A 24,104-nucleotide genomic window follows, 5' to 3' on the forward strand; every position below is an offset into this window, starting at 1 on the left:
AATCGATCTTTTTTGCAGCTCTTTCAATGTGATAAGATTAATTTTAATAAACATATATTAATTATATATGTGTGAAGTCATTTATAATGTAAAATAGTAATTATATTCTAAAAATCCTTGTTTTTATTCGATTTTTATTCATGGTGAGGTAAATTATATATCCACAATTATAAATTATATATCCACGATACTGAAACTTTTTAAATACAACTTTATAAAAATATAGGCGTTATATGTAACTGACATTATGTCATTTAAAAAAGAAAATAATTTCAAAAATATATTTAAGATATATTAATAAATCCAATATATATAATAAAATTTTATCAGATCGGATTAATAATTAAATAATGTGTAATAAATACGTCGCGATTTGGATTCTCTCATTTGACAGTTCACAAAGTGAATCCAAATGGAAATTAGACTCTAATTGGCAAGATCTGACCATGAAATTTATTTGCATGGCAAGTTTCGCTGCAAACGTCATATCATAGCAATGAGAACAAGTTTGCGATTGGCTTGGGCAGAACATGCGCGACAAATTAACTAGTTCTCATAATTACAATGACGTACATACATTCGATGATGAGTTTATATCACTCACTGTATGATTTATGAGCTAAATATGAGTTGTAATAACTACTATAAATTTTCAGCGATCACGCAATCTACCCAAGTGCAATCATTGAAAACAAAAACATCACTGTCTCGTGCGGAAAAAAGGATTTATTTGTTCACGTCATATAGATGCAGAGTGATAACATCTTATTATCAAGAATCGTAGAAATAGAGAAAAAAATAAAATATCTTATTCAAGGAACTAATTAAAAATGTGTACAAATAAAAAAAAGTGTAAAAAATGTGAAAATATCTTTTCTCTGAAAATCCTGTTTTTTAAACTGATATATGAGTATCTATAGGTGCGTAAGAGAAAAGAAGTAGTTGATTAATCGAAACGAAGACGACAATATCAGCCAGTGTACGTAGGTATTTGAGAGATGCCTTTATTTTACGGTTAAATATAGGAATAACAATCAAAAACGCTTTGTTTACTCATAAGATAATTAAGTAATTGTGTATCTTCGCTCGTAACACACCTATATATACACTGCATATTTATACAAGGTGCGGGTCTCCTCTTAATCGATACTTTACGAAAAGAGAGAGAGAGACGACCAATATTTTTAATATATTTTTAAAATCGATTTAAACCTACTTATAACATATTTTAAAAATAATAACGTTGTAATGTTTTTAATAAATGTTTAATAATATTTTGTGAAAAAATGAAAACACACAAGAACTACTGTGCTAAGACCTCAAACCTCAGTTGAGAAACGTTAGCGTGGAAGCACACACAATAGTAATAAATTGATGTGACGTTGTTATATTCAATTATCCGAGAGAAAACTATCTGTTATCGTAACGTTATATATGTATATAGAACCGCATCGCGCGCACAAATTAAATGTAACCATTTGATTCGTTCTCCGATGAATTAAGATAGAACGCGATCAAAATATTGGCACGGGGATTATAAACTCAAGGACAAACAGAAAAGATTTGAAGATTTATACAGAGGAACGCGTGTTCATTTATCGTGACTACCGCGAGGGTAGAGGATTGTATGCTGATTCTCCTACGGTGCACACACCGATTCTACTTGCGGAACAGTCATGCAGTGTTTGCCGTGACACTAACTGATTAACATACACATTTGAAGAGAGATCAAGAATTCTTATTTGCCATAATATGAGAATTTATATTAGTAAGAGAGATCGCTTAGTTAGGTGACGAGAGAAGTCGACCTATATAACGCGAGAAATAAAAATTTTCTAATTTTGGAAACGTGTCAAACGCGACACAGGTTTGCGAATATCGTTATGTGAAAATTGTGAAAAAAAGTGATGCGCGTTGAGAGATCAATCTCACAATCAGTGATATTAATTGAATAGTGACATTAATTGAATTAATTGATAAGCGGCGGGCAAAGAGATGGGCAAAAGTAAGTACTTTTTTTTTTTATACACGTATATGTGTTAGGAATATGTGTTTACGCTATCGCGTTTTCTTTGACACGTATGTCATAAATGAATAATTGAAATTATATATACGCGTGAAAACCAAACGCACACGTCACACTGTGCGGTAGATAATGCGAAAGAATATTTGCGCGAAAGAATGTTTATCGCATTATCTTTATTGACTTTCCTCACGGTATTGTGAATTTTAGGCCGATATTCACATATTCGGATCTTGAGATTAATCTTAGAGCTTAGATTTGTTTTTGCATGCATTTAATTAATTTAAAACAAAAAACAAAATTGCAAAATTTTTATGTTACAGAGAAGGAGATATTTAATTGCCGACAGGTTTTATGGTGCCTGGCCTTTTGTGGTTTCGCCATTAATTACATGCTAAGATTGAACTTGAACATCACTATAGTCGCAATGGTGATACCACAACAAAAACCTGCCGCGATCGCGCAATGTAACGTAGAGAATAGCACGTCATCCGGGATTAACAACAAAACGTTACGGGATAACGTCACTTCACCACTTACAATATCGTCGCACAATGTTACGGTATTCTTGAGAGAGAGACGTACATAATTACTTGAAGATAATGTTTCTTTAAATCTTTTCGCAATAATTCTCTCTTTACGAACTATTCTATAAAACATCTATGAGACATATACCTTTAAACGTCAATTTAAAAAAAAAGACTCTAGCGCGTTATTTGATATTCTCCTCAAACTTCACTAATCTGTTTAGTACGAAGATCGGTTTTCTTGGAACGAGTACGAACAAGGATTGGTATTGGGTGGTTATTACTGGTTGCACTGGTTGCTGCAACTACCCGGTGGTCTTCTAGCCAGACGATACGGCACGAAGCTTGTATTTGGGCTAGGAAATCTCATAACGGCTCTCCTAGGATTTCTCATTCCTTACATGACGCATCTTTACGCGTTTATATTGCTTCGAGTGGTGCAAGGACTAGTCGCGGTGAGCCGATTTTCTGTGAAAATTAGAGATTTGTTTAGAATCAAGATTCAAATTCTTTCGTAAACGTTATTATTCGATTTTTGGCCCAGGGTGTCATATGGCCATCGATGCACGACATGACCGCCAAATGGATCCCGCCAAACGAAAGAAGCAGATTTGTCAGCGCTTATCTTGGTGAGAAATAAACGGCGCCGATCGTTTTCCATTGCGCGAAACGCAAGTAAATTACGATAAGAGACAAATTTTACTTACCGTAAATTTTGATCCGAACTAATTTTCAGGAAGTTCCGTGGGAGCCGCGATCACTTATCCTCTGTGTGCAGCTCTTACCACTTCCTTAGGTTGGGGCGCATCTTTTCACGCGACGTCTTTGCTGGGTCTAATCTGGTGAGTGCTTCTTTTTATGTTAAAGTAGCGACAAATTTTTTTGTATTACTTCTGTATTTAAATAAATTTCTTTGACGATTCGGCGAATTGTCAAATCGAAGGTATTTCTTCTGGCATTTCCTTGTGTACGATTCACCGCAGCAACATCCGCGGATCTCTGATGATGAGAAAAACTATATCGTGGAAAATATCGCCGATTCCGTCAACGAGAAAAACATTCAAATACCTTGGAAATCGATAATTTTGTCGAAGCAGGTATGGATAGGCATTGTCGCACATTGGGGCATGGGTTGGGGCTTCCTGACTCTCATGACGCAAGCACCGACTTATTTCACTGTCATTCACGGATGGCATATCAACACTGTAAGTTCCGTTGTTCTTTCTCATGTAATCTATATAATAAAACAAGTATTTTTTTTCTACAATTATTTCAAGTTTTTAATTTATTTTTGAAGTTTATTCGCAAAGTATTTACTTGGAGTTTCATGTCCGTAATCAAAATCTCAATTGGTTCTTTAGACTGGCCTCTTAGCAGGAGCACCACACGTGCTCCGAATGGTCTTCTCGTACTTCTATTCGATGATGAGCGACTGGTTGCTCCGTACAGAACGAATGAGCTTGACGAACGTCAGAAAAATGGCCACTTTTGTATGCACCGGCCTTCAAGGTCTTTTTATTTTAGTACTCGGATACAGCGGATGTCACCCATTGCTCGCAGTCATCTTCATGATGATCGGCACTGCGGTAAACGGCGCTGTCTCCGCCTCTACCCTGGCGATCTTCGTTGATCTCAGTCCGAATTACGCTAGCATCATCCTCGGATTCGCTGGTATGATTATTATATGGGCTGGTTTTATCTCACCGGTGATTGTTGGCACGTTGACTAATAATAACGTGAGTTCAATTTTTCCGTTAGATCGCATTTGCAGCAAGAAACTTTATTCAATAAACTTGTATCGGTTTACAGCAAACCGTGGAACAGTGGCACTTGGTCTTCATCATTGCAGCTGCCAATTCCATAGTCGGTTGTATCATATATATATTATTCGGTAGTTCGAAGGAACAGCCGTGGAATCAGTACGGCAAATTGGACAGAAAGGAACAGGAAACGCAGAGAGTAAAAGCCGTGAAATACGACATTGAGACTGAAAGTGATAATGAAAAATCAAGCTTTACTGAGGAAAATTAATGAAGGACAGATGTTAGATAAAAGAAGAATAGTCTTTGGCTTAAGGTACACATTGACAAAGAGGATATTAACGATTGTATATCATATATATATTAATGTATATATTAATACATCTCTTTTTTCAACTTATTTTTAGAACAATCGTTACGAAAGAACAAAAAGAATGAAAGAGCAAAAACATACATTTACAATATTGCAATGTAAATAAATAATGAACTATTTGTAATACAATACATTTATGTGACTTAGATGCAAATCGAGCGCTAAACACGTTTTCCAAATTAAATTAATATTTATATATGTTTAAATTTTTTGTGATTTAACGCACTCTGTCTTCGCACGTGTACAATGTGTAAATTGCGGTGCGTAAGTTCCGGTAACAAAATCGACAAGCGTCGTATCCGATTATCTTCTACCACCTGGCCAACACCACGTTCTTTCGCTTTGGACGAAAGAATAAACCGGAATTATCACAGCTTTTGTTCTGCTGTGAAGCAGAGAATTAAATATTTCATCTTAGTCTACTTTCTCTGGGCAAACATCGCGCAGCAATAATGAATGTTATTTATGGACCCTGCTGCAATTCACGTGCTAATCAATCATTGCCATCAGTCGTATAAATAAAAGTGCACAGTTATTTTTCTTTATCTTTATAACTCACGTTAAAGAAAAGATAAAGCTGCTTTTTTTTTCATATTACATCTAACAACGAAGTTGCACAACTGTTAATCGCACTGAGATTGTTGCACCTTAGAATTTATAGCGCAGATATGACGAATCGTAAGATAATTTAATAAAGTAATTTTTTTCTTCTAACATTGTAATGTAATAATTAATGGGCACTTTCTAGCTTCTATATTACCGTACGTATTAATACCTAAGCTCGTATATCAAGATCTTGTTTTCAAAATCTTGATAAATTCTTGCCGGAAGACTAATTCAAGTATACGCGGACACAGGATATGAAACATACACTTTCTTCCGGAAGCCATGACGGTTCGACGTTTCACAATAAGTTTTAATTATCTAGATAAATTCAATCTATTCTAAAAATGACGAAAGATTAGTTGAAATTTACAAGATAATTAAACGTCGTAATTAAATACTATGTCGTATTTTAATATGTTCCCAACTCTGTCTGTATCACGTGTTGAAGGCTTCTAGAGATATTAAAAGATTGCATTATGAACTAAAATCTTTAAAAATTATAATCACATGAGTGATTCGCAAAAGCATAAAATATATTAGCGCTATTGGTAATTATTCGCAAATGTCTAATACGTATAGTAGTATACAGTACAGATATATAGAAAACACAGACTATGCGACTAGACTATCGAAAACGTGTGATAATAACGCAAATACAAATGCGCAATTGGAAGCTCGAAGCTATTTCTATAAGCCTCGATTAATATAATAAAGAAATATCGTCTCAATCATTTTTATAATACAATTAAGATTTAGGCCTAAAATATAGGAATCTGTCATCAGGTAAGTTAATCAAGTAAGTTTTATAATCTAAAATTTCATAATGTAACGTAAACTCTCGCGCGCATAAATACACTCGAAAAAAAAGAAAAGATTTTATATTAACTATTTTGTGTATTTTTGTTCTATATACGCATATATAGATTCTATATTTCTTTACGTATCTGTATGTGTGTATATCATATCATAATTATTTTCTAAATTTGATAAAGTTTCAAATGTGTGCTTCTAACGCAACAAGTGACTGCATTTAGCGCGTTTGTGTTAATTCTTTAGATCCTTCTATCATTTAATAATTTTATTCAGTGCTCTCGCTACACATAAGCAAAGTAAATGTTTGAATTAAGGCTATACAGAGTGCGGCAGGACAAGTGGTGCCAGGAATAAAAGTTTTTCGTGATGCTAATTGTTTGGGTTTTGAAAAAATTAATTTTCATATTTCAGAACTTAAATTTAAACTATTACATTTTTTCTGTTACGCTCAAACAATTAAGCGCGCAATAAAAAGTAAACAAATTATGATATAAAGTTTTCAGTTTTGAGAAAATCGATTTCCTCGAAAACCAAGTCTCACACGAAAAAGTTCCATTCTTTACATTTTCAACCTTTTTTTCTTAACAAAGAAAGAAAGAATTATCTTTCTTCCCAGTTATTACCACTAATACTGCCGCATCTGTATGTGTAATAAGAAACTTCATAAATTTGTGTGTAACTTATATATAATATATAATACATATATTAAACATATGTGAAATTATTTCTATATATTGATACGAAAATAAACTGATAGGAATATCTGTAAAAGATATAGAGAAATAATAAATAAATAAATAGATATAAATATACTTTACTTATGCCTGTTTTAAGATAGTTAGAATTAAATGTTCTTAATTACTCACTCTTGATTTTTTTGTTAATATTTTAAGATTTTTTCCAGCAGTAACAGCATCTAGTATACATGTGTATAATATATTTCTTTTTTTTTAAATCCATCTTTTTTAAAATTTCATATTTAGATATTAAGATTTGTGCGCACTACCCTGTGATCTTTAAATATATTTAGAATTTCTTAAGTACGAGGAAAAATGTTACGTTAATTAAAATCGAGAAAATCTGATGTAGAAATTTGGAAAAAGTTTACCTCGAAAATTTTTGAAGATAATATCCAGATCATAAAAGGGCAGTGAAAATTTAACAAGTATGAACACGTTGGCACATCTTATTAGACATATTTGTTGCGCACCCCATCATATATGACTTTAGAGAAATGTATTTGTTCGTGTATTCTCGTGGATATATATAGTGTAAATATAGAATGAATACATATATATAATTTTTTTTTGTAAACATCGATAGATGTATAAACTGGCAAACATGTAATAATTACTCCAGCAGAACTGTGACCACCATTTGATTCTGATTTGATAAATACTGTCAAAGTATACTTTCAGCTTCCTGTTGCATCCATCATACAACTAGATTGGTTTATCTGTTTAATAAATTAATCTATTTTGTGTTTTATATCTCGTCTAAACCTCATCCTAGTCACAATAAAAGCAAATAGCTGCCAAATTAAAATAAATTATTGCTAAAATAAATCTTTTGTAAAGCGTCGTCTTTGTTAAGTTTATAGTAATTCAGTTAGTTTTTTAACATTCTTAAGCCCGTAGTCGGATTTTATATTTAAGATCGTCTTACGTTCTCACTCCTCAAATGGTCTATAGCCAATAAAACGGCCTGTGTATCATAAATTTAAGATGATCTTAATTATAAAATCCATGTCAATACCCGACTTCAAATATTTTTTAATATACACGTGCAACACAAATATATAAAAATGTATTTACACGAAAAAGTCAGTAGGAAACTGTTACGCAATATTATAGAAAATGATCAGAAATAATGGCACTATTTTTGTTTCAGGCCGTAGCAAAAGATGTAAAAAGATATAAACAGTTTTCGATTATTTTTAAAGATATTTGACTGATCTTATTTTTAATGACGTTAATTACGTAAATATGAAATATAGAAACATTTTCTAAAAAATATTGTCAGTTAAGTGTGAAAATGGCACTATTTGTAAGAAAATCTATAAAACATTTGAGCGACGCGTGAAATATTACATGAAAGTAGTGTTGTGTAATTTTTCATTTTTTTTTTTTTTTTATATGAGTCAGGAACCTGTCAAAATTAAACTACTCATGTCATTTTCATGTATTTAGTGCAATATTATGCATAATAGTTGTTTTTGATTTTATATCCTATCTGTCCTATGATAAATTATACGTGTTTTTTTATTGTACCTACTATTGCAGTCAACAAAGCTCAAAAAAGAGCATTAGTCATTGGTCGGTGGATCCATAGCACAAATGATAGCTTTCATCACGCTGGCTGCCGCCAACGCCGCATAAGGTTGCCACTCTTTGATTCGAGTGCCGTCTTTGTAATCGGCTATACCGCGAATTACAGCGAAGTTCTCGCGGCAATTACCTAAAATACTCTCGACCACGGCGTCCATTTCCGCGTCAAATGCAAGTGCTCCGAATCGACTCGCGAATTTTTGTCTGAGTTGATCGTCCCTTGCGATCTGCCGGCCGGACGCCACAGGTGCCAAGTGCACGCGAGAGCATCTGTCATTTCTGAAATATATATATATATATATTGTATATTTATTTGTATAAATAATAACATTTCACATAGATTCTAAATTTGATTATAATTTTACCTTTTATTTGCCGAATCCTGAGGTGCGGTTGGATGTGCTACTTCGATGACGTCCCTCTCTCCAATAGCCATGTAGAGTTTATCGGATTCCAGTGGTGGTGGGTTGAAGTCGTGTTCCGACTGATTAATCAGATTCTCTAAACCTTCCTTCATGTGCGTCTGCCACGGCGGAAGTGTTTCGTTTTCAGCCTATATAAAAAAAAAAAAAAAAAAAAACCAATTATCTTAGAATAAAAACATAACATATAAAATATTGGTCAATTTACCTGTTTTATCAAAGTCGCCGCGATTTCTTGAAGAATAAGATTTGGCGGGCAATATTCTTTGGTCTCAAAATGATAGTCTCCGCTTTCGTTCATCTTGGCGTTTTCGCAATAGACGTACGCGTACTTCTTGTTGAGAGGCGTTGGATGCGATATCACAACGTCGCCTAGTCGCACGTGTTTATTGTAATCTGTATAGTGAGGAACACCACCACCAACTCCGACAAGAAAGACAAAATCCACTTTTTGGAAAGTACCTGTGAATATAAAAAGGACATAACACGTAACATTTTGCAAACAATAAAGGAATTAAGAAAAAAGAGAAAAAAAATAAAAACAACATACCTAACAATCTAGTAGTGGTATTGCCTGCTGCGGTCATCGCTTCTCTGGTGTGGCCTACAGTTGGCAATTTAGTGCACACAATTCTGTGCGTACCGATATTGCCCAAAGTATATACGTTTGATTCCCCTATAAAACAAACAATATCTATTTGCTTTCTATATCTCTATGTATTTTAAGTATTCCCTCTATTCTTGTGTATGATACATGTGCACGTGCGACTATGGACATAATAAGACGTAACCTGATAAGTAAGATGTGTCATATGTGTGATGATAAAATATAAATAACAAATGACTTCACTCTATATAATGCATTATCCAAGTCCAGTATTGATACTAGACAAAAAAACGACGGAAGCAAATATCACAAATCTATTTAATAAATCTTGTATCTAATCTTCTTATGAATATATATAAGTGTCGTAATATATTTTTACAGATGCGGTTATTAAAAATGTAAAAATACTCTATTAATACTATATTAATACTCTATATTAAAATTCTTGATAAAGTCATTAATAAGAATAAAGAAATAAGAATAAAGAAATAAAAAAGAATATTTTCTATTTCCGGAATATACGAAGAAAACTTGAAACCCAAAAACTACTAAAAATGCAAATACAGATCGAAAATAGATCTAATGGAAATTAATACACGCCGATAATGTATGTACATAAAATAAACAAATACAAAACATAAACAAGTTTAACTAATGCTACTACATGTAAATCGAACACAAAAATGCAACATTAATAATGAACGTAGTTACAAAACAAAGTAATTAGTGAAATACAAAACAGACAACAAAATATCACTTAAAATAACACAAATAAAATGATTTGTGACATGAAAGGAAGCCTGACAACGGTGTTTCGAAATGTTTACAGCACCATGGCCCAGCGATTGGCAAGCTATGAAATGACAATAAAATGATAGACTTATATTATTACAAACTACTTTACCAAAACGGCATATCACTCGCGGAATTCCGTCTGTCGTGTTTGGTGAGCTTGCGGAACCTAAAGTTTCATGCATGGTGAAATATACGTTCCAAGTATTTTTTGGATATATAACGCCATTAATGCGAATCAACAGTTATATTTGCACAGAAGAGAAGAGATAGTATGAGAGTTCATTATTAGAAACAATTTAGATTGAAATATCTAAGAATTACTAAATAGAGTAATAACTAAAGTAACTCGTCTTTTTGAAACAGTGTACTCAGGAATAAAAGCAGGGGAGCGTCAGTAAAACTATTATCTTAATATTCTAAAGAAATTCAATTACAAACTATTCGTCTACTGAAAACAAACTAGAAATTAGTTTTGCATTTATTAGCACTCTCGACTATTATTCTTAGACAGAAACCAAATCTTGGATACAAATAGCAAAAAAAATCTTACCAACAGTAGTGTAACGAACGAAGGTTTCCTTATTCTCAACCAGTGAATCCACAGCAAGCTTCTCGCAATACTGAGCTGTAATGATAGCTATAGTGGGTTGTTTCGCGCTTGCCATTGTCGGCATTTGCTTCACTACCTAAGAATAAATGTTATAATATTGTGATATACATTGTCGATCAGATAAATATGTAATTAATTAGTTAAATCAATGAAATATATAATAAAAGTACTTTGACTTGAGTGTCTTCATGAACGACACGCGTGAAAGCACCATGATCCATTGCCTTCACGAGTCCTTTCTCTTGAAGTTCTGTCAACTTAGCCTCCACATCTGCAGGTTCCCACCCGTGTTCCCTAAAAAGTGAAATTGTTAAAAAAATATAAATGTTCAATTTATTAATAAAATAATTACACAGCTTTTCTCTTTTAATCTATTTTTTTACCCAGATTTTATTTAATACTTACTTTGCTATGTCAACCACAGTGACCGGATTTGGATAAGCAGACTCAATGAGCTCCAAAACTTTTTCCACTGTCAGCTCGATCACTTGACCCAAGATGGTTTCATCTGCGGATACTTTAAAAAAAAAAAAAAAAAAAAAAGAAATTTCTTTATATTTCATCATATAAATTTGATTCAGTGATACTGTGAAGTTTGTCAGACTTTTAAGCTGCACATATGCCTATTGTAAATTTTTCAATTACAGTTAATAGCGTTGAAACAAGAATACAGCACTCCATAACATATGCAAGTTAAATTTTCTGCCGTGTAAATGAGTCTAAACTTGTGTGTCATTTCTTTCTCTCTAATTTGTCCGAAGTAGAGATGTGTGAACATTTCGAAAGTATGTGTGTAATGTAGCTGTAATAGTGCAGTCTTAACTAGTCTTTGTTTCTATAGCTAGAGCCGGACTAGAACCGTTAGTGAAGGATACAGAGCTAAGGTGTGTGTGTGTGTGTGTGAGTAAAACTTGGACACACATATATGTATATGGCAGCTAAAGTGTGACCATGAATAGAAGGTTCGTGCTCTACATGGATGCATTTCAGAATGAAAACTAAAAGTGGCAATGTCACTGCACTAATATATATATATATATATATATATATATATATGCTATCGTAAGTCAGTTAAACATAGTTAGAAAATTTTTAGGGCAAGGAAAAGAATGATAATTATCAAATGTATGTATTGGTGTATGAATCTATATAATGTGTGTATATATCTAATGCTGTAAGATAAATCTCTTTGTGTATAAATCGAGAAAACAGTGTTGTCGAAATTAAATACTAATTTTAGAAAATTCATATCCAAACAACAAATATTTAATGTGTAGTTTTACACCAAAAATTGTTAGATATGTTATTGAACTATAAAATCTATATAATAAACAGAACAATTTTTATAAGTCTATATATATAGTCATGCTGTAATGATGTGCATATGTTGTGTATATCATATAAACCCTACATTATAGGGAATATAACTAGGTCGTGTCAAGTGGCCAAGTGGGATGTTTTACGCTCTATTTAATGTAATTATCTAACAATTAATCGTTCAACGAATCGGAAAATCCTTTCTTACGTAATCGGAGCGCGTAAATAAATTCTAAAAATTCATAAAATTTATTTTCTGTCAATTTTTAGTCGACAAGATAAAAATGTTATTATTTTGTGAAGTGCTGAGCAAAATATTATAATAGTATTAAATTAATGCCAGGCAAATATAATATAATATGTATAATGCTGAACGAACTATGTTAAGCCAATGTTGTTATGGTTACCAGAGTATTCAAGCAAGAGTAATATATATCTACTAGTCAAATAGAGAAATTTCTTTTTTAAATCTAAGATTATACTGGAAAAAAATTTATAACCAATTTGATAATTATTAATGTGTTATAAAAAAAAAACTACATTATGTGTAGCAGTTTTGTTTGGACCATTAGCCTGTGTATGAGAAAATAACAGAGTAAACATCAATGAAATGTGACAAAGAATGCTGAAGGGTTTTCATTCTCGAACCTGAGGTCCCCATTAATTTTTCAGAAGAAGGAAGTGTGAATAGTAAGTGACCAGTAGCTGTGAATAATAGAAATTAAGTATGAAATAGATGTCCACATATGTTTTTGATATGATGTAATTGATGAGAACAGAATGTGCATGAGAAAACTCTGACTCAAATTACGCAACGGATATGAGCCACTGAGAGTTCTAGTCAAGTGTGCATTTCCTTTTAAACTCACAGCTGTAATGTGCACTTGAGACACGCTTCTCCAATGTCTTTCAATAAAGAACTATTAAGGACAACGAGCTTAATCAAATAAACATTAACCTTTCTCCCATATAGATTTTTTGTTTCATTGAGCCAAAGCAAGATTGATGAGATGAGAATGTATGTCTTAACTCAATATACCATATATATGTATCTATATCTATGTGATACATACTATGAGCAAATTAATTATGTACTTACATGGTCTACTTGGAAGTGTAATAGGTTCTTCTAGTTGCCTTAACTCTATCTCTAGTTTTTTAATACTAGGATATTTATGTTGCATCAACTTCATTATCTTTTTTATAAATCCCACATAATCTGCAAAATGAAGATTGCTGTATTACACATGCAAAGAAATTTTAAAAATTTTTTAAATCAAAATTTGCGAAAATATGAGTTTTCTCTGAATTTCAGATTCTTTATCACAGAGAAGTCAATGATTTTATTTTTGTGTTACTGACAGTTTAAAATTAGATCCTACTATTCATTCTTACAGAGAAACAAATATAGAAATGCCAGTTAGATTGCTCCAGTTATATAAATTGGATATATTTGATTTCAAACAAGAATACAGTTCTATGAACTGTGTACGTGTGCTATCAATGCATATTGCGTTATATCAATTCACCTCTAGGAAACTCCTGTGGAGAAACTAGCTCCCTAAAAAACTCTTGTGCAACACTTGGCTGTTCCGCTTCAGAAAGTGTATCCGTAAACCAGAACTGAAGCGTTCTCTGTTCTTGAGTGTGCTTCCCGGTTTGTGCACTGACCAGGAATACCCTGAATTGCAAGCAGAGTTGGGCAGGACGTATCTCTCCATTTGTTACTGCATGAAGTGAATATTTTTTATGATACAACTCGCGAAAATTTATACGTATATTATGATTCATAAATAAAGATATTTATATACCAGCTATAGCTTGTTTATTGATGACAATTCCCTTGTGATCACCACCAGCAATGTGAACATTGTTTTCATTGCCGTTCTTCGCTGGAGGCTCCAGGGCCTGTCTTTCTATTATTAACGTTGTCGAATTTGCAGTCTTGCATTTCGGCGTCATTACGATGTGTTCTGTTCGAAAGAAATAAAAAAAAAAAAAAAAAACGTGTTCAGGGTTCTTCTTATCTTGATCTTATCAATTGCGCGCGATAAAATCGGTAACCGTCGTCGTAGATATCGCGATTCCGCCAAAATTCGTTCAGCGATCTTTTCTCGAATTTCAAATCATTAAAAAATCAAAACGTTGAGACTAATGATTATGCATAAAAAAAAGAAGCGTCAGCTGTTCGCATGTAGGCCAAACAAAATTTGATTTCAATCTTATCCGAATTTTTTCGTGTATTTTTTTTTTACACATTATTTGAGCATAGAAAGAAAATGTTTCTTTTGTCACTTACCAGTCTTCTCGCCCATTTCTGCGACGTTGTTGTTTGCTGTTGTGACAGCTGCTATTCTTTCGAAAGTAAGTAACAGGAAAAAGGAAGTGGAAGAGACGCACCGAACCAGAACACTTTAGAATCAACACAAGTATAACGCTAATCCGCTCGGATCGGCAAACAACCGTCGACTGTCACTGCTTACTCTCCGACTTGCATTGACCCCACTTCACCACCTTTCTGCCAGACTCAGACTTTTCACCGTGGATCGACGCTGGCGCCTATGACGTTAGCAGTCGATGCATCATCCCCTCTAATCCCCGCCTCTTCTCTTCCACAGAGTGGCGCGTGTTGGTCCTACCGCACCCTGTTCTATGTTGGGAGCAAATGCAGAATGCGTGTTGATGGGAGAAATGAAAAAGGGGAGAAAGGAATATATTAAGTGAAAAACAATTTGGAAAACACTTCGATTATTGAGCGGTGAGATCACGTTACAAAAGTCGTTGGTTTAGTCACTCGGCTTTAATTTTATTGTCTTACAATGTCGATGCGTCATCGGCCGCAGAAATGACGTCACCGTCGTTTATATAACATTACTGTGCACGACCAATATTGTTTCTGTAAAAAAAAGAGCATAAATATAATTCATTATATTATCATGAATTGAATATTAAATCAAATATATGTTTACAACGAATTTATTTGCAGTACTTTACAGTAAACAATACATTTATATTGATATTTAAACAAAACAATGTTACAAAAAGTCTTAATAAATGTGCTTAAATATGCTTAAAATATGCGTAATAATTGTTTAATAAAGATATTTGATGAATTATGAGCAAACTATTTAAAAGTTGAGATTTTAATAAATATGTCAACAGGTATGTGTACATGTGTATATATATATATACATATACATATGTACGCATATGTGTATAGTTTACTAAGTATGTTATACTACAAAATAAAAAAAAAAAAAAAAAAAATTGCATTTATAACACGTATGTATATACATCATATGCGTGTCATTATCAGTTTTAAATTGACATAACATCTACAATTGTATTTTCATAAATGCTGACAATACCAATAAATTATTATAAAAAACACATACGTAACATTTTTTCAACAAATCTCAAAAGATTTTAAAATGTTTGCCATCAAAGTGTTATTTACAATTTTTAATAGTAATCAGTATTGTGATTTAATCAATCTCTTTTTATTTATTAGCTAAAGACATATATGTATATTTCTACACAGTAGAATTAATCTGTTTACCATTTATTTCAAAATTCTTAAAGTTGTTTTAATGTAGTGAGATTTTATTAGCACTGATAAATGGAGAACTGCCTGGCTAATTCTTCAATAAGCTTGAAACATCATTGAATCGAGTATATATATATAATCAAAAATTTGTAATATTTTATATGAACATACATACCCTAAAGCTATTAACCAATCTTTAAAAAAACAATCATTATAAAGCGATTATGAGTTTTATATCTTAGACAGGAAAAAATCAATTGAGTCGACAGAATTATAGTTTTTATCTTAGAGGAACTGAAATGGACGTCATAGATGTTAACGATGACGGTCCCGAGCTGAGATTAAGTTTATCCAGTTCTTCATCTGCTTTGTTATTCTTGAGATCCTGTTGCGTATACAAGAACTTATTCCACTCGTCGAGCCTCGGATGCGCTAGATGCTGTAGTGGAAGAAATATCGAGCATGTTAAACGAAGCGATACTTAAAAATGCATTTATAAAACGTCAAGAAAATTAGTGACATAATTGAGGTACGAACCTCAGCAACATCATAGACCCATATTTTGCCAGTATCATCACCGACAGTGACATGTAATCCGCTGGGTGTCCACGACACTCTGTTCAGAGCCGGACACCCGTCAACGATAACGCTAGCTGTAGGAACCTCTGTGTCCTGATTCAGATTCCACAGATCTAATCTGCCCGAATCATCTACAGCGGCAAACAACGCTGGGTGTGTCGGCGACCATGCAACATCGTATACGTAATCGCCATTGTGCTCGAAAGAGTACAACGGTTTATTCTCTTTGAGACTCCACAGTTTGATTGTCCAGTCAAGAGAGGACGTCAAAAACAAATGGGAGAAATCTATTCCGCCTTGCACCGCGTGCGCGCTAATGCCAGTCACCGGTCCCTGATGACCTTCATACGTTTCTGTTAATCCGGCGCGACTACCGTGTCGACAAGCTGAGTAAACAGTGCCGTCCTCGCTCCCCATGACGAAATTGTTAACGTCACCATGCGGGAAGGCCAAACAGGTGGCAGCAATCGCTTTCGATTGCTTGGTGTGCAATTCTAATGTTTCTTGCGGTTGCGACAGCATGTCCAAACTCCACGAGCACAATTTGCCGTCCGTCGAAATGCTAATCAGATTGTGCGCGTTTTGCGTTCCAACGACGCTGAGACAATACACCGGGTGCTGCGGAACAAACAATTATATTATCGTTGTATGTCTGAATGAATCAAAGTTAAATTATCTAATCAAAGCAAGTGTCAGCGAATGTCGGTGTCAGGTCACTTACGGTGTGCGCAGTAGCGGACAAGGGAGTACGTTGTATGGGAGTTCTCTTCAGAACTCGATTGTCCCAAAGTACTATCTGGCCGGAGTAAGTGCCACCAAGAATCAAATTCGGATGGAATCTGGCGAACGTGGTGGACATAACGGGCGATTGACAATGGAAAATAAACTCCGGGGTTGTTTTCTTGAATTTCGTGTTCCAGATTAAACAAACGCCGTCGGGATCGTTCGGAGTGTCGTCGTTGTTGTTGTAGGAAGCCGCTAAAAGCTCCGGGAACTGCGGCGACCAGTCCATGGAAGTTACACAACGATTACGGGACCATCGCTCGCACATGAACGAGCGATTTAACCAGAGCCGCTGGTGACTCTTCTCATCCCTACAAATACATTAATTTCACATCAAATTTTATTCATTCACATTATAACTAAAACATTTACATACAAAAGTTCTTGCAATATAACAAATTGTTTTATAAGGACAAAACAGCAAGAAATTATTTAATTGATATTTTTACTCACATTCCATCTTCACCGTCCATAGTACCGGTGTAATCGGTGTAGATATCGACTGATTCGCCTAATGCTCTCTCTACGATTCTGCTGGTACGATCGATAAATCGTTGGAAATCCTCCGACAGAATAATCATTTGCTTTTCTTCTTCGCTAAGCTCTCGCACTTTGGGATTAACGAAGTATCAATAAATTTTGACTGTCGGAATCCACACATACACACACACAGGAACGCGATAAATCTTGACCTACCTTCTTTTTTGGGCTTCTCTTTCTCTTTCTCTTGCTCTACCTGTGTAACGGCAGGCTGGACTTCTTTAACCTGCGGTAATCCATGAGGAAGAATTCCCGGCGGTAGCTTGCTTTGGAAACCGTCCATGTGCGGCAAGCTATTTTCTTCGTCTTCGGCTTGGCCATCATCAAATGTCAAAACTGTGGTGAATAAGCTGGTTCCGCCACAACTACCCTAACTTGGATGTAACTACCTATCCATCTATCTATCTATCTATTTGATTTTAACTAACATTCCAGGAAACTTTTTTTTTTTTTAACGCTCTTTCTAGATACTATGATTTTATTAAAGAAAACACAAAAGAAAAGAACTAAATATTTTGCAACAAGAAATATTGAAATTTTAAAAAACATCTATAGCGCAGAAATAATCTATCACTTTCTAGACACACACTCGTAAAAGAAAAAAAAACAATTCTGTTGAACATTCCTGACATTCATTTCTGCAATATAATATTTCGTATTACATCGGTTTTTTACATTTCAGATGCCAAAACTTACACACATGCCGGTGTACAGCGAAAAATAATAAACTCAAAACTGATTATTTTATAACAGAATAAGAAATTTTTTTCTAGTTAAATTGCAAATGTTTCAATAAAAAAAAAATAATAATAATTTTACAAGAGGGAGAACACGTAAAGCTTTAATAAATACTGAATTTCATGCTTTCAAAGAAAAAAATAAGAATATGTACGAAAACGAAAATTATAAGAATGAGCCTAGATGACATGCAGCATTAGATACATACATGAAAGGTGGACTGCTTGTTGGTGGATTATATATTGTAAATAAAGATTGAACCTAGATCTCATTGACTTTATTTACGTATTTCTTTTTCAAGTGTCTCTCCACCCTTTTTCTTATTGACATGCAATATCGATGAAGTGGCAACGACGTGTAAGAAGTGGAAAGAACATGAATGTTGTAAATGAGAAAAGGTTATTAATTTTTCCCCTTTTTTTTTATCACTACTTACTATATATAGTTATCAATCACAGAGATTATGTATAGAGTGTGAGAATTATGAAATTAAATTTCATCATTTCTTTTTATATATGTACTATTTTTTTTATATACTATTATAATAAGAACACATTGTGTAAACTGTACAAAACAATTAACAATAAACAAATAGGATTTGGTTGACAATAAAATGAACAATAAAATTATTATTATGTGCAAAGTCGCGACTCTATAAATTCTCTTTTGTAACAATAAATATAAAATAACAAACGCGGATAAACACAGAGTGGAGACGATCTTTAACGCAACTTCCCAAGTCTCATGCAGCACTAATTAAATTTACATCTACGACAGTGTGTTGGAATAAACAAAACAAAATCTACTGTTCTAAATCGCTTGTGAATTCTCAAAATAATAAAAAATCAACAAATATCCTCAATGTAATAAGTAATTAATAGATCTGCAAGACATCTTGATTGACGTGCCAAATTTTAAAAGTAACATAACGATAATTATTTGCGTTAATTAGAAAATAAACGACGAAACGGCTTTTGACTTCTGCATGCGCGATACGTTAAAGCAATTAATAATTTTTTTACTCATATATGATATAATATACATATGAAAATAAAAAAAAAAAAAAAGCGATTTGTATCAAGCAATTTGTAAATGCCAGCGGCAATTCCCTCCTTTCAGTGCACGTGAGATGCAGAGACGATAAATATTACAATAAGAGTTACGTGAGAATTGCTTTTTAGACGCAATTTCGTGAGTGTGAGGTAGAATTATCGACATGTCAGTGAAATAATTAGAATGTGAATCGTCTTTAGAGAGGATTACCTACCTGTAAATTCGTCCTCCCATTCTAAACCAGGATTTAGATTGTACTCGTCTTGAAGGAGGGAAAAAAAAATGTCAATCAATTTTATATTCTATTTGCCGAAATCATTTTTATAGGTTTTACAAAAAAAAATATTTTTCTAATCGATTGTATTATTGATGCATAATGTACATGTACAAAAAAACTTAAAAGTTATTTGAGTCTTTCTTTTCACACGTTGCATTTAAACGTGAACTGTTGTCCAGATTTTCATTGTCACATTAGATTACTTGCGATAGCATCTTACTAAAAGATTCAACCAACTTTTCTTTTTTTTTTGTTTTGCCATGCAAAATACATCAACAATCAACGTTCAAGAAACTTGAAAGTGTAGCGATTGAAATTGAACAAATCATAGTCGATATACTATTTACATGCGTATAATATCGCTATCAGCAACTCTAAATATTTTTTTTTTAGTATATTTTATAAAACATTGCACACTCTAAAGGGATCAATTTACAAGTTTGTACTTCTCACTATGTATAAGATTCATAAATTGTTGAAATACTCAGAGAGAAAGACATATAAAAAAAATATCATTACCATTATTGCTCTTTGATCCCTCTAGATAAAAAATTTCATCACATGTAAATTTCAAAATACCCTCTCGCGCATATTAGTTTTAATCGATACGGAAAACAAAACGAGATAAAATTATCTTTAAAAATAAATCTGGCGCAAAAACTCAGAGTTACTAAAATCTGAGAAAAAAGCCTCTACAGCAACAAAAAAAAAATGAAGACAAGTAAGGGATCATGAAAAATTGAAAAACTATATCTACTACAATATATACTGACATCTCCGACTACTGAAAAATTATATTATATTAAACTTTTTCAGTGTTTCACAAACGACACGAAAAATAAGTTTTTAAATATTATTTTCTAAATAAGATTATTATTTTCTAAATATGTTGACTGACAGTAGCAGAGATAAAGACTGTCAACGTCATTGACAAAACGTGAAGTACGCGATGTATTTATATTATTTTGAGAATGTGTGCTACAAGACTAAGAGACGTATTCATTAGCCTGTATATTTGCTCTTTTAAATTATTGTTAATCTATAAATTTTGTTTCTACCCTCGTGCTGTTAAGAAGCAATATTCTGCGTTCGAGAAACATTCGAGAAAATTTCCTGCGCCACTAAAAAAAGCTCAAGCATTCGTAAAAAATCTCAATTTTTCCCGCGATAATAGTAAGATAATAAGATTCCTAATTAAAAAAAAAAAAGAACCAAACTACAGCTATATGTACAATACAAAAGAGAGTAATCTGTGTAATCTGTTAGTTTCTGTATAATGTTAGTATCGATTTGAGTTAATATCTCACAACACCTTAGCTCTATAAACAATTGCTTCCTTGTTAGTACGTAATATAATAACATTTCCAAAGGTCCCATAAGTAACATCGCGCCGAGAACTCTGGAAGGTGCGTTAAGTTGTGACAAGATTTGCCATGGATATTTCTTCTTTTCTCAAAAGACACATCTGACACTCTTGATCCCATCCGAGATGTCATCAAGAATATCATTGTCACAGTGACAGTCATTATAAATTCTTTTTTTTAAACACTATTTAATGTTCTTTTCGTTCTTTTTAATATCCTATTTCTTTGATAATACTGATACACAAAAAAGTCAAGAATAGTTTTTTGATGACATACTGTGTGTGTATAAGAGTGTGATAATCTCCTCTGTAAGAAAACAGTCTGAAAATAGTCTGAAAATATCATGTCAAAAGATCCAATATACCGAAGTAATGATTCTCGAAATTTGTATGTACATGCTCTTTCGACAGTCAGAACAGAGATTTGTGTTGTTTATCTGATAGCAGATCCTTTTTGTTTTTTTTTTTTTTTTTTATAAAAGTCGAGATGTCAGAGAAATACTTGGAGAAAAATAAAGATATAATAAGAGAAACAAATGCACCCAAAAATAGATAAACATAACGAGAAGAGAAAGAGTCAGAAGAGATATAAAAGCAATTCACAAGTTAGCAAAGACCGATCAGGTTCTGGGTGGAGAGTTGTTTTCTTTTTGTTGCATTCCTTTAATTGTTTCATACTGCGTATGGAAAATTCATTTGAGAGATGATATGTCATTATTCGTCCATTTTTTTTTTTTTTTTTTTCTAAACTTTATCTACTCTGAATGTAAAAGAGGCAGAAGACGCACTATCTAGTATGTCTGTAGTAAACTATACATGATATACGCTATTTAGTTTCGCTAATTTGTTTGGCAAACAAATTTGAAAAATCCGAGAAAAATTCCGTCTTACCTTGACACACGGTTGTTTTGATGCGATAATAAATTTTAAATAGCATGTGAAGTTTATACTATATAATCGTAAATAATATATACGCGTTACTATCTTTATCACATTAAAAGTTAAAATTCTCTCATTCGCATAGTACCTTTTCTTTTTAGTGCAATCATTGCCTCAAGCAATAAAACTGATATCAAGCTAATACCTAACTCTGAACCTAAGAACTTTCGCTTTCAGAACCAAGAGAAATCATAACTTACCGTAATAGTCGAATGCATGAGCTGAGAAGGGGAGGGAAAAAAAATTGTACTTAGTTAACGATATCATAAGAATGCGCTACGCTAATTAACACCTCTCTACACTCAGACCATTGATTTCAAAAAAGAAAAATCAACGGTAAAATGTATACAAAAACGCATGTAACAAAAAGAATCTCGTAATTGTGAATAGTTTTTGTGGCAGTTTTTTGAAAAACAATCGATTATCATCAATGCCAAATGTAATCCTACCTCTTTAATCGTCAGTGTAATTTATTAGCTCAAATAAATAAACATCGTGACGATTTGTAAACAGCATGTAAAAATATCTTACACATCTTTCGACAAAAATTACAGAGTTTGTGCTGAATGTAGTTAGGTGGATATAATTTTGTACGTTCTTATAGTGTGTGGTGCTTCGATTCCTACGTATAAGAGGAAACATACATATTCAAAGTGTTTATCATTTTTAGGGCAATTAATGTTCATTCTCTTCTATCTTCAACACTTTCGTTTTTTTTTTTTTTTATCGACCTTACAATTAGTTTTTCATTCAGTTTTTATACATTTCTTGTGATAAAAACCTTTAAAGTTTGATTAAATTTGATAAGTTCTCGAATAAATGTGAGTTGCAATATCTCACTTACATCCCTTGTCACACTTATCCCCACCCTCTAAGTATCTCTTTTTATTTATAAATTAAATTTCGTTATTTGTATTTGTTAATGTAAACGATCAGAAAAGCAGATGATGATTTTAAAAGCGACGTGTGAGCATTTCTGTTAATGTTATACATTCAGTTTAGCAAACTTTGCTATTTGATGAAGCACATATATTTAAAAAAAATATATATTGATATATATCAGAAAACTATCCAGAGCTATCTTTTTACACATTTATCATTAGATTATTAGATTTGTATTTTTTTCATATTTGTGCTGGAAAAATATTGATAACCGTGAATCTCATTTTGAGCACAAATATCAATTTTCTACCGGCACGCATGAGTCATGGTACTTAGTGATTTTGTAAGAATTTTGTAACACGTTTTTTCCCAACAAACAGGACGCCTAGAGTTAATGTGCTGTGTAATCTTAACTTTTTTGTAAAAGTTAATTATTTCCTTTCAAACTTCATATTGTAAAGCGTGAGTAAGCCTCCTTCATAAGCAAGCAACTGTATGCGGAAATAAAATTACGAGATTGTCGTGAATTAAATAAACCAAGATATTCTTGCTTCATTTTTCTTCAGTAAAATATATCTCTGTATATACAATATATACAAGTAAATTTAAATTTCCACATACAAAATTTGCATAGTTAAGAACATAAGATAGCTTGTCCACTTAGTAGGATAAATTTTCATGACTCCTCGTTGCCTTCAAATTTGAGAAGAAAAACGAAAAATCACAGCATAAAAATCTGCGAGAGCAATGTTTAAAAAGCGCAAAGCACCCCAAAAAAACTAGACTCTACGTTTTCTTCACTTGATATGTACGCGAAACTCCAACGTATCTCTACCTCTATACTGTTGTACAACAACAATTATTTTGGAAGGGTAATAAAAAAGTAGACAGAACATACATAGGTAGTTTGGTGCAGACCCACCTTTCCTGGGGCGCCACCAGTCAGTCTCAAAGTAGCCTGCGGAGCAAGAGTGAGTTGGTGTTGTTGTTGAACAGGAGGAGTAGATGGTGTATGCAGAGGACGATGTGGACAGTCCTTGTGTCCAACACCGCGGATGAATCGATCAGATTGTATCGCAAGACAAGGGAACACGCGTATGTTTAATTAACACCGCAAGATCAGTTAGGCAACAATTACATATATAAAAGATTCATCTTTTTTTTTGTATATGCGTAAATACATATTCAGCGTGGTAGTACTGTCCAAACTCTTCAAGAAAACT

The 24,104-nt window shown here is 33.0% G+C and overlaps 3 protein-coding genes across 20 annotated transcripts in view; 1 reads left to right on the plus strand and 2 right to left on the minus strand.

Annotated features, from left to right (window-relative positions):
- The first annotated feature begins 1,300 nt into the window (after positions 1-1,300).
- Positions 1,301-7,092, plus strand: LOC109852893 (sialin). Its single transcript, XM_020424457.1, has 9 exons — positions 1,301-2,005; positions 2,347-2,585; positions 2,775-3,005; positions 3,095-3,179; positions 3,287-3,392; positions 3,494-3,755; positions 3,912-4,286; positions 4,360-4,626; positions 4,718-7,092. The coding sequence occupies exons 1-8, from the start codon at positions 1,996-1,998 to the stop codon at positions 4,579-4,581; spliced, it is 1,530 nt and encodes a 509-aa protein (XP_020280046.1). The 5' UTR covers positions 1,301-1,995; the 3' UTR covers positions 4,582-4,626; positions 4,718-7,092.
- Positions 7,093-8,219: 1,127 nt separating this feature from the next.
- On the minus strand, positions 8,220-14,900 carry LOC109852892. Of its 4 annotated transcripts, XM_020424453.1 has the most exons (13): positions 14,480-14,900; positions 13,992-14,153; positions 13,710-13,907; positions 13,280-13,399; positions 12,829-12,885; positions 11,269-11,380; positions 11,034-11,157; positions 10,804-10,939; positions 10,363-10,419; positions 9,402-9,527; positions 9,060-9,313; positions 8,795-8,982; positions 8,220-8,708 (listed from the first exon to the last, which is right to left on the minus strand). In XM_020424453.1, the coding sequence occupies exons 1-13, from the start codon at positions 14,493-14,495 to the stop codon at positions 8,408-8,410; spliced, it is 1,851 nt and encodes a 616-aa protein (XP_020280042.1). In that variant the 5' UTR covers positions 14,496-14,900; the 3' UTR covers positions 8,220-8,407. The 4 variants fall into 4 exon arrangements, with proteins under 4 accessions (XP_020280042.1, XP_020280044.1, XP_020280043.1 ...); XM_020424455.1 differs by lacking the exon at positions 10,363-10,419 and having other exon boundaries at positions 14,480-14,898; XM_020424454.1 differs by lacking the exon at positions 12,829-12,885 and having other exon boundaries at positions 14,480-14,893.
- Positions 14,901-15,226: 326 nt separating this feature from the next.
- Positions 15,227-24,104, minus strand: part of LOC109852920 (cytoplasmic dynein 1 intermediate chain-like) — a 32,069-nt gene continuing 23,191 nt past the window's right edge. For 4 of the 15 annotated variants that reach the window (XM_020424514.1, XM_020424511.1, XM_020424513.1 and 1 more), the window contains exons 6-12: positions 23,780-23,917; positions 19,635-19,682; positions 17,786-17,941; positions 17,543-17,699; positions 17,028-17,400; positions 16,265-16,924; positions 15,227-16,166 (exon numbers count right to left, since the gene is read on the minus strand). In XM_020424514.1, the coding sequence (XP_020280103.1) occupies positions 16,008-16,166; positions 16,265-16,924; positions 17,028-17,400; positions 17,543-17,699; positions 17,786-17,941; positions 19,635-19,682; positions 23,780-23,917 (1,691 nt within the window). In that variant the 3' untranslated portion in view covers positions 15,227-16,007. Of the gene's footprint in view, positions 16,167-16,264; positions 16,925-17,027; positions 17,401-17,542; positions 17,700-17,785; positions 17,966-19,634; positions 19,683-22,199; positions 22,221-23,779; positions 23,918-24,104 lie in introns of all 15 variants that reach the window. The other 11 variants (XM_020424515.1, XM_020424516.1, XM_020424519.1 and 8 more) reach the window with 11 other exon arrangements.

Source organism: Pseudomyrmex gracilis, unplaced genomic scaffold (assembly GCF_002006095.1).
Source record: "Pseudomyrmex gracilis isolate BER0280 unplaced genomic scaffold, ASM200609v1 scaffold_39, whole genome shotgun sequence".
Lineage (NCBI taxonomy): Eukaryota > Metazoa > Arthropoda > Insecta > Hymenoptera > Formicidae > Pseudomyrmex > Pseudomyrmex gracilis.

Coding starts and splice junctions, on each gene's coding strand:
- LOC109852893 (XM_020424457.1), top strand. Junction 2,586..2,774: donor TATCGTCGCACAATGTTACG/GTATTCTTGAGA, acceptor TAATCTGTTTAG/TACGAAGATCGGTTTTCTTG. Junction 3,006..3,094: donor TGGTGCAAGGACTAGTCGCG/GTGAGCCGATTT, acceptor TTTTTGGCCCAG/GGTGTCATATGGCCATCGAT.
- LOC109852892 (XM_020424453.1), bottom strand. Junction 13,400..13,709: donor TCCACAGGAGTTTCCTAGAG/GTGAATTGATAT, acceptor TTCATTTTGCAG/ATTATGTGGGATTTATAAAA. Junction 12,886..13,279: donor TACACTTCCAAGTAGACCAT/GTAAGTACATAA, acceptor TATTATTCACAG/CTACTGGTCACTTACTATTC.